This window comes from Megascapheus bottae, chromosome 29 (assembly GCF_031878675.1).
Source record: "Megascapheus bottae isolate mThoBot1 chromosome 29, mThoBot2.hap1, whole genome shotgun sequence".
Lineage (NCBI taxonomy): Eukaryota > Metazoa > Chordata > Mammalia > Rodentia > Geomyidae > Megascapheus > Megascapheus bottae.
Genome location: NC_143537.1, coordinates 16,419,372 through 16,432,921, shown reverse-complemented (window position 1 = coordinate 16,432,921; position 13,550 = coordinate 16,419,372). Strand labels below are relative to the sequence as shown.

The 13,550-nt window shown below is 42.8% G+C and overlaps 1 protein-coding gene across 1 annotated transcript in view; it reads right to left on the bottom strand.

Annotated features, from left to right (window-relative positions):
- LOC150044886 (uncharacterized) overlaps window positions 1-2,024 on the bottom strand; it is an 11,373-nt gene extending 9,349 nt beyond the window's left edge. Inside the window, exon 1 of the mRNA XM_090320796.1 lies at window positions 1,954-2,024. Coding sequence (XP_090176922.1) covers window positions 1,954-2,010 — 57 coding nt within the window. The 5' untranslated portion in view covers window positions 2,011-2,024. The remainder of the gene's footprint in view (window positions 1-1,953) is intronic.
- Window positions 2,025-13,550: the final 11,526 nt, after the last annotated feature.

The following is a 13,550-nucleotide window of genomic DNA, read 5'->3' as shown; positions in this document are numbered from 1 at the left end:
AAGGGCCTGAGCACTATTCCTGGGCATTCCTCAAGGCAGGCAATCTTCCACATGAGCCAGAGCACCTTTTCTGGCTTTTGCTTTTTATGTTTTTGTGGGTGCAGGGGATTGAAATCTGAGCCACGGCGCTGTCCCTGAGCTCTACAACTCAAGGCTACTGCCCTATCCCTCGAGTCACAAACCACTTCCCATTTTCTATCGATTGATTGGAGATAAGTGCCTCACAGCCTTTAGTGCCCAGGCTGGCTTTGAACCATGATCCTCAGATCTCAGCTAGGATTACAAGTGTGAGTCACGGCACTTGGCAACTCTGGCTTTCTCTGTGTATGTGGTCCTGAGGTACTGAACCTGGGTCTTCATGCATACTAGGCAAGCACTCTACCACTAGGCCACACTCATGGCCCTGCTGTTGGCTTTTAAGGCTAGGTAAGGTGAAGGTCACATCTAGTCTTTCTCTGGGCTCTAGTTTACAGACTCAAATGAAGAAGTGAAGAAGTGTCTCTCTGAAACTCTTTTTTGGCTCTGATTGTAGTATTAATACAGATGCTTTATTTTTTACATATATCCATGGTAACCTTCCCTGTGTGAACTCGAGAAAATATACTTGCTTGTGTGTACTCAAGTGCCAGTGAGTCTTGGGAGCCCTGGCCTCCCCACCTCCATGTCCCCATGTCTCTATCTATATATGTCTGCATTTTTCTAATTTTCTTTGGCACTGCAATCATGTAGAATTGTCGAAGGTTACAGTTAACAACAATTTTCCTACATTGTTGATAAGTTTCAATTTGAAAGGTGTGATGGCTCACACCTGTCATCCTAGCTACTCTGGAGGCTAACATCTGAGGATCTCTGTTCAAAGGTGATTCAAAAGGTTGAAAGCCAGACCAAAGCTGGCTCAGACACTGAAGTCCATGGGACTCTCATCTCCAAATAACCACTTAGAAAACCATAAGTGGCTCTGTGGCTCATGGGGTAGGGTGGTAGTCTTGAGCTGAAGAGCTCAAGGACAGCACCCAGGCACAGAGTTTAAGCCCCACAATCGATACAAAAAAAAAAAGATAAATCTCAATTCGAAACATCACGTCAGCAAAGGAAAATTGATCAGGAAAGCAGGAAGGAAAACTAGCTCTCAGACAGATCATTTGAAGAAAAGAAAAATAGTGAAAGGCTTATGAAGGGAAGAGGTACTGGGTAAAAGAAAAAGAGACAGAGAAAAACAGATGCAAAAAAAGAGAAATGAAGAAAGTTAGTGAGCAGGAAACAGACAATGAAGACAGAAATTAGAGAAAATATCTTGTGAAGATACCTTACAAAAAAAAGAGGGATTTCTAGAAGGACCACAAACTGCATAATCAAATATAGCCTAAATTTCACATAAGACAAAGACCACAAACAGTCGAAGCAGCACTCCTGGAGAATAAATACTTATAGCTTACTCAGTTCCCTAGAACATTAGAAGGTAAGTGTGACCACCCTATTTTAGTAACTCCACTAAGACTTCTTTAAGATAATATACTGTTACTCATGAGGATGTGATTTCTGACCAGTTACTAGCATACCTTCACCTTCCATTAGACATCACCTCCTAAGTATCATTGAATCATATAACAAAATGACTTTTTCTTTTTCTTTTTTTTTTTTTTTGCCAATTCTGGGCTTGAGCTCAGGGCCTGAGCATTATCCTTGGACTATTTCAAGCCTAGAACTCTACAACTTGAGCCTCAGCACGACTTCTGACTTTTTTTTTTCTATGTATATGGTACTGAGGAATTGAACCTGGGTCTTCGTGCATGCTAGTCAAGCACTCCACCACTTGGCCAAACTCCTGGTCATGACTTTTTCTTACAGCAAAAAAAAAAAAAAAAACTATGAAGAAATTGAAGCAAATCTGCACTCGAACACCCTTGGGTTAATAAAATGAAATGTAAAACAACGTGAGAAAAAGCAACTCACCAGAGATCCTTTCATTCTTTCTTGCTGTTGAGAATGAACACAAGATTCTAGAAGCATGGCTGGAAGAGAAGGCAAATGGAGCAGTGTGATTTTATCCCAGTTTCCCTGCTCTAAACATTATACAAGTTGGATGTGGTGGCACATGTCTGTAATCCTAACTACTCAAGAAGCTGAGATTTGAGGACCAAGGTTCAAATCCAGCCAGGACACAAAAGAACCTGAGATTTAGCCTCAAGAAAATAGGAAGTGGGGCTTGGCTCAAGGGTAGGGTAGTAGCCTTAAACTGAAGATCTCAGGGACAGTGCGCAGGCCCAGTTCAAGCCCCAGGACCTTGCCCCGCCCACACACACTAGAAAATGATAGATAAATAAATAACTAAAAAAGAAACTAACATGATGCAAGGGTTGGAAAATCAAAAACTTTTTCTTTTCTCTTTCTCTTTTTTTTTTTTTTTGTTGTTGTTCGTCCTGGGGCCTGGACTCTGAGCCTAGGCATTGTCCCTGAGCTCTTCAGCTCAAGGTTACGTACCCTACCCTGAAGCCCTGTGTCCTAGGAGTTAAGAGTCTCAGAGTCTTTAGTGCCTGGCCTGGCTATGAGCTGAACTCCTCAGATCTCAGCCTCCTGAGTAGCTAGGATTACAGGTGTGAGCCACCATGCTGGCTAAGCATTCTTTTCTTCTTTTTGCCAGTCTTGGACTTGATCTCAGGGCCTAAGCACTATCCTTGGGATCTCCTCAAGGCTAACACTCTACCACCTGGGCTATAGCACCATTTCTGGCTTTTCTATGTATGTGGTACCAAGGAATCAAGCCCAGATCTTCGTGTATGCTAGACAAGCACTCTACCACTAGGTCAAACTTCTGGACATGCATAAAGCTTTCATATGGGAACAGAATTAGGTTTTTTTTCATATATTTTTATTGTAATTAATAGAAGGGTTACATTATATTTGCTAGATGACAGGTGCATTACTTCACATACATTGATACCCTTTCTCATGCCTTGGTCCCCATTTCCCTCCCACCAACCCCCACCCCTCATCTTGTTTTCCCCCCTTTCCTATCCAATTTCAAATAACCAAATACACATATGTCCAATATATCAGGTAACAAAGTGAAATACTGTAACAATATGAGATAACCAAGGGACAGCAAAAGAGATGAGAGATAACATAGTACATCAAGGACAACAATCACTCATTATATGGCTTTTGTTTCTATATCCTAGAGGTCCTTTCATTTAGCGTCATATGAGAGCAGAAACTTTTATGTTTCAAATAACACCTTAAACTCTTCACCTATGACTAATACACACTCCATTAATTGGTAGGCATTATAAAAGCAATGTATTTCTAGGTTAAACATGTAAAGAACCCTGGATATCTTCCTGGAGATACAGCACTTAACGACCATAAAACATAAAATATCCCAACCAACCATCCTCAACCAAGGATGAAAAATATCAAATTTGGGAATTTTTTTTGGTTTATTCATTTTGCTTTTTAGTCAATCGTGGGACTTGAACTCCAGCCTGGGTGCTGTCCCTGAGTTCATCAGCTGAAGATTACCAGCCTACCCCTGGGCCTGAGCACTGTCTGTGAGTTTTTCAGCTCAAGGATACCACCCTACCCTTCAGTCAAGCCTCATTTTCCATTTTCTAGAGACTAATTTTAGATAAGAGTCTCAAGGTCCTTTTCTACCTGGGCTGGCTTTGAACCAAGATCCTCAGATTTCTCAGCCTCCTCAGTAGTTATGATTAAAGGTGTGAACTACTGCACCTAGCTTATTTCAGCTTGTTTTATTAGAAATAGAATCTGTATTTAGAAGTCAGTATTGTGGGCCAGGAGTTTGGCTTAGTGGTAGAGTGCTTGCCTGGCAGGCACAAAGACCCAGGATGCATTCCTCAGTAACACACAGATAGAAAAAGCCAGAAGTGGTGCTGTGGCTGAAATGGTAGAGCTCTAGGCTTGAGAAAGTCCAAGGACAGTGCTCAAGCCCTCAGTTCAAGTCGCAGGACTGGAAAAAAAAGTCGGTATTGCAACTGGGCTTTGGTGGCTCTTGGTTCTAATCTTACCTACTCAGAGGTCTGAGATCTGAGGATCAAAGTCAGCTGGAACAGGAAAGTCTGAGAGACTCAACTGTCCAATAAATAATCACAAATAGCTAGAAGAGATGTGATTTAGGTGGTACTACATTAGTCCTGAACAAACATGGTCAGTACCCAGACCACACCATGAGCACAAGAAGGAGAAGTAGCACACAAAAAAGGGCATTGTATTGTATTGAAATTATATATATTTATTACTATTATTATTATTATTATTATTATTGCCATTCTTGGGGCTTGGATTCAGGGTCTGAGCACTTTGGGCATTCCTGAAGGCTACCATTCTACCACTTGAGCCACAGCACCAATTCTGGCTTTTTCTGTGTATGTGGTACTGAGGAATCAAACTCAGGTCTTCATGAATGCTAGGCAAGCATTCTACCCTAAGATATCCTTCTGACCCTAAATTATATATTATCAATTGTTTTAGAATCCAAGTTTAGTCAGTCTCATTTGAAGTGATGTAAAACAGGCTCATAATTCTAATGGAGAAATTGTAATTTGTCAAGAACAGAAGAATAAAGTGGAAAAGGTCCCTGCACTCGAAACCATGACTTCATGTCCTGGCTAATAATTAAGTTTTTGGCGTATTCCTCAGGCCAGCTCATTTTCTTTCCTCAAAGTTGTTCTAAATCTTCAAACATCACCAAGTGATAGTGTTGAAGAAGAGTACCACGTGGAAAGCAGAACCAATTATTGCTTAAGGCAAGGAAAGCTAGAAACATCTTCCTCTTCCTATGCTTTTTTACCTCTGCTGCATATGGCTTGTCAGAGTTGGTCAAGTCTGTGCTTTTAGGAAGGAGACTCGTGTTCATAGGGTAAACTCCTTCAAACATTACGAGGCTCCCTTCCAAGAAACATAGGACCAGTACACACTATTCCAATTTCCCAATGTAAAACTGTCTCTAGACACAAGGTTGTATATGAACATGTGTGAACACAAGCCAGCAGTGCTAAGAAGGATAACGTGGAAGTAGCAGAGCAGAAACTCCTCTAGGACGGGTGTTTGGCCTGGTGGTAGAGTGCTTGCCTAGCATGCATGAAGACCCGGGTTCGATTCCTTGGTACCACATACATAGCAAAAAGCCAGGAGTGGTGCTGTGGCTCAAGTGGTAGAGCCTTAGCCTTGAGAAAGTCCAGGGACAGTGCTGATGCCCTGAGCCCACGCCCAGGACTGGAAAAAAAAAAAAAAACCCAAGAAGGATAACATGGCAGTAGCAGAGTAGAAATTCCTCTAGGAGTAACAAACCTGCCCCCCAAAAAGTAATTATAATAAAAGTTGAGGTAGGCACCCACACTTCACAATTTTGTTACAATTTTTAAAGTGCTTATCTTACAGGTAGGCAAAGTGAATAAGAAGGTCACATGGGTTAACAGCAGAATCACTCAGTCATGTCATATAAATGCATAGCTCCTGTTCTCCTAGTCTAGAGAACCACCCAACATGCTCTAGGAGCTTTAGGAGCCAGTTTCTGCCATCTGGAGGCACGTAGGCTAAGGCTAACAGCACCACAAACTCATGAATCCCACACAACTCCTCCACCTCAGACTGGAGGAAGAAATGGAAGGTAAATGCTGGTTCTGAGCCCAGTTCATGGTGCATACCTGACTTTGGTTCTACAGCCTGAGATCCCTTGAAGTCACAGTTCCCAAGGTCCACTGAAGACATCCTGGGCACTTGGCTTGGAACTCTGACCTACAGAATGCAAAACTGTACTACAGAATGCTACCAGCAGCAAGGCAAAGGGAGAGAAACCAGGTTTTGCAAAGGGAGAAAACCAACAGTGGAGACTGATATCCCTACCGGCTGCCCCCTGCCCCCCAAAAAATAAAAACCCAGCACATTTAGAGGATTTGCAATCCAAAGGAGACTACAATTCCCACAATGTGCTGTGATGTAGGCTTGTTATAGAGCTTCAAACAGTGCCATACCCTAGGCCCAGGAGTGTGTGGATGCCAGGGGACATTTCCCTCAAAGGTGCGGGAGCTAAGTCGAGTTTCCTCTTAAAAAATCTCGGTTTGCCTCCTGAAACACTGTGAGACAAACTAGAAAATGGAAATGTTTTGGGAGCACTAAATGAGTTGATATTTTAATTTTTAGTTCTATTAATGTAATTGAGGTTATAAGTCTGTGTTTTTTATTTATTTATTTATTTATTTTTGAACTTCTCCTCCCTCTCACTTTAGGTATTTTAAATCCTAGGGACTCAAAAGGCTGAGATCTGAGGATCAAGGCTCAAAGCCAGCCTGGGCACAAAAGGACCTGAGACTCTTATCTCCAATTAATCTCTAGAAAACAGGAAATGGGGCTTGACTCAAGGGTATAGCAGTAGCCTTGAGCTGAAGAACTCAGGGACTGTGTTCAGGCTGAGTTCAAGCCCCAGGATCCTCCCTTTGTCCCACCAAGATATTTTGTATGCCACGTGAGGTGGCTCACATCTATAATTCGAGCTACTAATGAAGGAAACTGATATGAGGATCACGGTTCAATGCCAGCCTCAGCATGGAAATCCATCAGACTCTTATCTCTTTTTAACCACTAGAAAACCAGAAGTGGCACTGTAGCTCAAAGTGGTGGAGCACAAGCCTGGAGTTTAAAAGCTCAGGGACAGCATCCAGGCCCACAGTTCAAGCCCCATGACCAAAAGGAGAAAGAAGAAAAAAAATATTTGCAGCAACTGAACTAAATTCCAGGTCTTTTTTCCACTGCTCTCCTGTACACTTAATGTATACACTGAAACAAAATCACAGGATTGGGGGCTGGGAGTTTGGCCTAGTGGTTAAAGTGCTTGTCTAGCATGCATGAAGACCCGGGTTCGATTCCTTGGTACCACATACATAGGAAAAAGCTGGAAGTGGTGCTGAGGCTCAAGTGGTAGAGCTCTAGCCTTGAGAAAGTCCAAGGACAGTGCTCAGGCCCTGAGCTCAAGCCCAGGACTGGCAAAAAAAAAAAAAAAATCACAGGATTGTTAAGTACTCATAAGGCACAATCCTTATGTCAATTAAGATTTCTCAAATTCTAACAATGAATTTCTTAGACACTCTAAAACTCCATATAAAAAATGTTAAGGAGTTTTTGGTGACTAGTGTTTGAATTCTGCCTTTCCTCTAAGGCTTTTTGGTTGTTGTTGTTGTTTAGTGTTGTTGTGTTTTCTTGTTGTATTGTTTTGTGCTGTTGGTGCTATGGCTTGAACTCAGAACTTGGGCACTGATTGTGAGCACAGCTCACAGACCATTAATAATTTCTTCAGCTAACTAGTGAATAGTTTCCATACAGGGGTTCTTAGAGCATGGTACATCACCACCATAAAATCCATTGCTTTTCAAGGGGACCTCACACTTGTCTTCCCAGACCTTATCCATTAGCCTGTGGAAGAGATCCTTTGTCTTCCTCCATTATATGTCAGATCCCATGCTTTCCTCTTAAAGGTTTATTGTGATGTTACATACAACATGATTGGAAGGACAGTAGGGAATTTTCATCCCTGCTATTCAGTCATCCAGGGTATGGGTTCTGCCTATTTAGTGGACCTAACCTATTCTATTCCTCATAAAAATGGAGATTGTAGGGCATATTTGGATATATAGACTTCAAGTTGAGAGCACCTAAAATAATATACAGGAAAATAGCAAAATGTGTTTTTTCCTCAGTAGCAAGGAGATAAGATCAGATAAAAACTGAGGTGCTTCCAAGACTAGCTGTGCAGTGCATTGTCCAATGTTACATTATTTATACATTTATTTCTCTATGTTTTATTTCTTATTCCAATATAAATAGAATTTACTCCATATATTATTTTTAAATTGTTCATTGCTCATAAGCTCAATTATTACTATTACTACTATTATTATTATTATTATTATTATTATTATTATTTCCACTCCTGGGTTTGGGCTCAGGATATGAGGACAGTCCTTGGTTTTTTTTCAAGCTCTACCATTTGATCCACAGCACCACTTCTGGCTTTTTTCTATGTATGTGGGACCAAAGAATCAATCCTGGGTCTTCAGGCATGCTAGGCAAGCACTCTACCACTAGCCAAACTACCAGCACCAATTATTTTTTATATAAATATTATATCCTGTAACTTCACTGAACTTATTGATTATAATAATGGTGTAGGGAAGACCACCAGAAGAAGACGGCATGATCAGACTGGAAGGTTTTAGGAAGGACATGGAAAGGCTCCAATTCCAGGGAGTGGACACCCCATCTCTGTCCCAGGAGAGCTAATTGATAGCCTCAGTTTCCTTGTCTTTACAAATGAAGCAGAGGCCAGAACCTCCTTCCCAGGGTCTATGGAGAATTAAGTAGATTAGAACTAAGGCAGAGCAGGGGCTCTATATGTGGAATCTCACCTTCAGCACCAGCCAGGGTCTGGGTGAAAAAATTAAGTTACCCTCCTTGCTCTTATCAGGTTCCCATATACCTTGCACTTTCTACTTTACTCAACTCTTAGAAAGAACCAGTTCATTCCTTTCCACTCCTCCCTTTCTTCCTTTTTCTCTTTATGTCAGTCATGGACTTGAACACAGGGTCTGGGCCCTGTCCATGAGCTTTCTTGATCAAGGCTAGCTCCCTGCCACTTTGTGCTGGGCAGCTTTACCTCTGGATTTCTGAATAGAATTACAGGTGTGAGCCACTGAAGTCCAGATATTTCTCCCACCCCACTCTCTTCCTATCCATCCTCTCTTTTTCTTCCTTCCTTCCTCCATCACTCCCTCTCTCCCTCACTGGCTCCCCCTTTTATTTCTTTGTCTTTTACATTTTTTCTGGGTCATGGGCCTTGAACTCGACCTGGGCACTGAGCTTTGCAGCTCAAGGTGACTGCTTTGCCCTTGTGTCATGCCCCACTTCCCATTTTCTAGAGGTTAACTGGGATGCCGTTGAACCCTGATCTCAGCCTCCTGAGTAGCTAGGTTTACAGGTGTGAGCCATGGCACCCAGCTGAGATTATTATTTTTAAATTTTCTCTTCCATAGAGATTTCTACTTAGCACAACACATTTTATTAAAAAGCCTGGCTCTTTCTTTCCATTTGTGCTAGTATTAGGGCATGAAATCATGGCCTGGATGCTATTCCTGAGCTCTTCTGTTCAAGCCTGGAATATGGAATTCTACACTTGAGTCACAATGTTTTTGAAGTTAATCAGAGAGAGAAATCTCACAGTCCTATTGCCCAAGATGGCTTTGAACTGCAATCCGCAGATGTCAGCCTCCTGAGTAGAAAGGACGACAGGTGTGGACCACCAACACCTGGCCTAGTTTATTTTTTTTTTGCCACTCCTGTGCTTAATCTCAAGGCATGAGCATTGTCCTTAGACTTTCTCAAGCATAAAGCTCTACCACTTGAACCCCAGCAACACTTCCACTTTTTTTCTATGTATGTGGTACCAAGGAATCGCACACAGGTCTTCCTGAATGTTAAGCAAACACTCTACCACTAGGCCAAACTCTGGTCCTGGCCTAGTTTTCTTTTCAAAAACTTTAATCAGACTGGGAGCTTGGCCTAATGATAGAGTACTTGCCTAGCATGCAGAAGACCCGGGATCAATTCCTCAGTACCACATACATAAAAAAAGCCAGAAGTGGTTCAGTGGCTCTAGTGGTAGAGTTCTAGCCTTGAAAAATCCCACGGACAGTGGACAGGCCCTGATTTCAAGCCCCAGGACTGGCCAAAAAAAAAAAAAGACTTCCATCACAAGCAGGGGTAGCTAGTGCTATACTGAAGCACCAGCCAGGCACTGTGAAAATGAAATACATGCCTCAACCGGCCTAGGGTTATTAAAACCAGTTCACACTGAGTAAACTGAGTTTCACACAAAACAGATTTATGTAGAAGGGTTGAGAATCTATGCCTTAGTGCCAATGATTATAATCTTAGCTAGAGAAAAAGCTGAGATTTAAGGACTTGAGTTCAAAGCCAGCCTGGACAGAAAGATCAGGGAGACTCTAATAAACCACTAAGGAGCCAGAAATGGTAGAATGTACCAACCTTGAGAATGAAAGCTTAAGGACAGCACCCAGACTATGAGTTCAAGCTCTACCATATCAACAACACATAAGACAGACACAAACATACAGATACACACCCAGAATCCCTCTAAACTGCTTGTCTCTTGGGCATCATGTGGTGCATGTTACATGGACAGAGGAAAGGATTCAGGTACTAGGCCACTAGTATGTGTGTGTCCCAGTGCTGGAACTTGAACTTAGAGACTGGGTACTGTCACTGAGCTTTTTTGTTCAAGGCTGGCAGTCTACCTCACTGGCAGTCTACCACATGAGCCACAGATCAGACCCGCATCTTTTTTTTTTTTGGTGGGTCATTGGGCTTGAATTCATCCAGGGTGCTGTGCCTAGGTTTTTCAGCTTAAGGCTACTGCCCTACTCCTGGGCCTGGCCATTGTCCCTCCCTGATCACTTCAGCTTCAGACCTGCCCTTGAGCCAAGCCCACTTCTCTTTTCTGGAGGTTAACTGGAGTTAAGAGTATCAGGTGCTTTTATGCTTGAGATTGCTCTGAACTTGGATGCTCAGATCTCAGCCACCTGAATAGCTAGTATTACAGGAGTGAGCCATAGGTCTGGCTAGCATGTAGCTTTCTGGAGATAAGAGTCTCAAGGACTTTCCTACCTTGGAGTAGCATTGACCCATAATCCTCAACTTGCTAACCTACCAAGTACCTAGGATCACAGGTGTGAACCACTGGCTCCTTGTAGTAAGGTTTTAGTGAAGGACAGATGGTGAGGTTTTCAGTCCCTATTCTGTACTGACAGACTCTGAGACCTCTAAAGTGCCATCAGAGAAGGGTTCTGCCAGGATGAGTCAGTACCAGCCAAGGAACACTGCAGCAACAACCAGCCCCATCTAATTTCTACTCACAAAATGTATTCAAGTGACTTAGTAGGCGATTCTGTTCTTCCTGTGAGGAACAGAGGCCACCAGGTGGAGTCTCCACTCTGACACTCTTCCAAGATCACTGTAGCAAAGGGAAAGGAACACAGTGACTTTCACATTGACCCATAGCATCTTCATCTATGGAGTTGTAATCACATTACTGTGCTGAACTTGGGAAAGAACAGAAAAGTGTAAGTCTACCATGTTCTGCAAAAGAAGGCAGGCACGTACCTAAACATACTCACAAGTGTTAATATACGCACAAGAGTTGTAGGCCCGTAGATAAGAAATCACTTGGTCTATTTTTCTTTTTTTCTAATTATTGTGCTTCTGGTGGGCAGTAGGACTTGAACTCAGGGCTGCAAATTCAGTGTCTTGAACATAGGTATTTTTACTCAAGGATAGTGCTTTATCACTTGAGCCATAGCTACACTTCTAGATTTTCAGTAACTAATTAGACACAACAGTCTCATACACTTTCCTGCTCAGGCTGGCTGTGAATGGTGATCCTCAGCTCTTAGCTTCCTGGGTAGCTAGGATTACAGGCATGAGCCATTCCTGGGTCTTGAACTCAGGACCTGGGCTCTTTGGTCACAGTGTCATTTCCAGTTTTTTTCTGTTTATGTGGTACTGGGAAACTGAACCCAGGGCTTCATGTATGCTAGGCAAGCACTCTATCACTAAGCCACATTCCAAGCCCAGTCTATGACTCATCATTTCTTAACAGGAAAAATAAAACTACAGAGAACCAAAAACAGAAGATGTGGCTCACATGGTTCCAATTGTAAGACAAAAAAGCCAATCAAAAATATGAACTAGGGGACCCGTAATCTGGCCTCGTGGTAGAATGCTTGCCTAGCATGCACGAAGACCTAGGTTCAATTCCTCAGTACCACACATACAGAAAAAAGCTGGAAATGGTGCTGAGGCTCAATTGATAGAGCTCTAGCCATTGTGGAAGTTCAAGGACAGTGCCCAGGCCTTAAATTCAAGGTCTGGACTGGCAAAAAATATGAACTGGGGTGCAAATATTTGCACCCATACCACTTGCTACTCAGGGGGCTGGACACCTGTGGACTGCAGCTCGAAGGAACCATGTGCAGGAAACTCCATGAGACTTCTACCCCAAATAAATTACTCAGAAAAAGCCAGAAATGGTACTGTGGCTCAGGGGGAAAATTTCAGGAGGAAAAAAAATGCCAAATGTTAATGTCTAGGTCCCACTTAAAGCCCCAGGACTGTCATTTAAATAAAAAAAAAAACAACAGTCGGGGGGGGGGTGGTTCACATTTGTAATCCTGGCTACTCAGGAGGCTGAGATCTTAGGATCTAGGTTCTCGGCCAGCCCAGGCTGAGGACTTGAGACTCTTATCTCCAATTAATCTCTAGAAAATGGGCTGTGGGGCTTGGCTCAAGGGTAGGGTCTTGATCTGAAGAGCTCAGGGACAGCACCCAGGCCAGTTCAAGCCCCATGACCCACAAAAAAAAAAAAAAAAAAAAAAAAGGAAGAAAAGCCAGGCGCTGTGGCTCACATCTGTAATCCTTGCTACTCAGAAAGCTGAGATCTGAGGATCAAGGTTCATGGCCAGCCAAGGCACTAATGGCTCTTATCTCCATTAATCATAGTCTACAGAGAGAGAAATTAAGGTCTAGAGGCAGAGATGGTTGATGATGAACACATGCAGCAAATCCACAGCAGAGCTGAGGATACAGTCCTAGCATCCAGACCACTTGAGGAAAGAGATTCAAGAAAGAAACACACACACAAGATATAGAGGGGAGAAAGTTTAGGCTAGCTATCAAGATTTGAACCTTGGGTTGAGGAAAGAAGTATTCTAATGTTCTTCATTTTCAGAACAGTAAAGATTTACCATAAATCTGGGTGTGGGGGCTCACATCTGTAATCCTAGATACTCAGGAGGTGGAGATCTGAGGATGGAGGTTTAAAGCTACGCTTGGGCACAGACTGTGAGACACGTTTCTCTATATTAAGCTCTAGAAAACAGGAAGTGGGAATGTGGCTCCAGGGGTAAGGTGGGAGCCTTGAGTTGAAGAGATCAGGGACAACCCCAGGCCCAGGGGTAGGGTAGTAGCCTTGAGCTGAAGAGCTTGGGACAGTGACCAGGCCAGAGTTCAAGCCCCATGACTCACAAAAATACACATACATAAAGATCAAGCTGACTACTCCTGGCAGTTTGCAACAACTAGGTAGAATAGCTACTCCGCTAAGGATTAGCTCAGTGACAAAGACCCAAAGATACCAAAACAGATAACAGCCTGATACTGAGGACAAAAGAAAACCATCAACCTCAAGGTCAGCCTCTTCCCTTCAGGACAGCCAATACTGTCTCAAGTCTGACCCTGATATACAACCTCATAAACATCTGAAATGTCCCACTATACAAAGCAATTCAACCATGCCATATACTTGCCAGAAGATGACAGCTTTGGAATGATGTGATGGAGCAGGAAAATGCTAGTCCAAGCCAGTTACCAATGATTCACACAAGGGACTAAGATCTGAGAATCCCGGTTCTAAGCCTGCCCAGGCAGTTAATGATGTAAGACTCTATTCTACAATGAACCACTAAAAG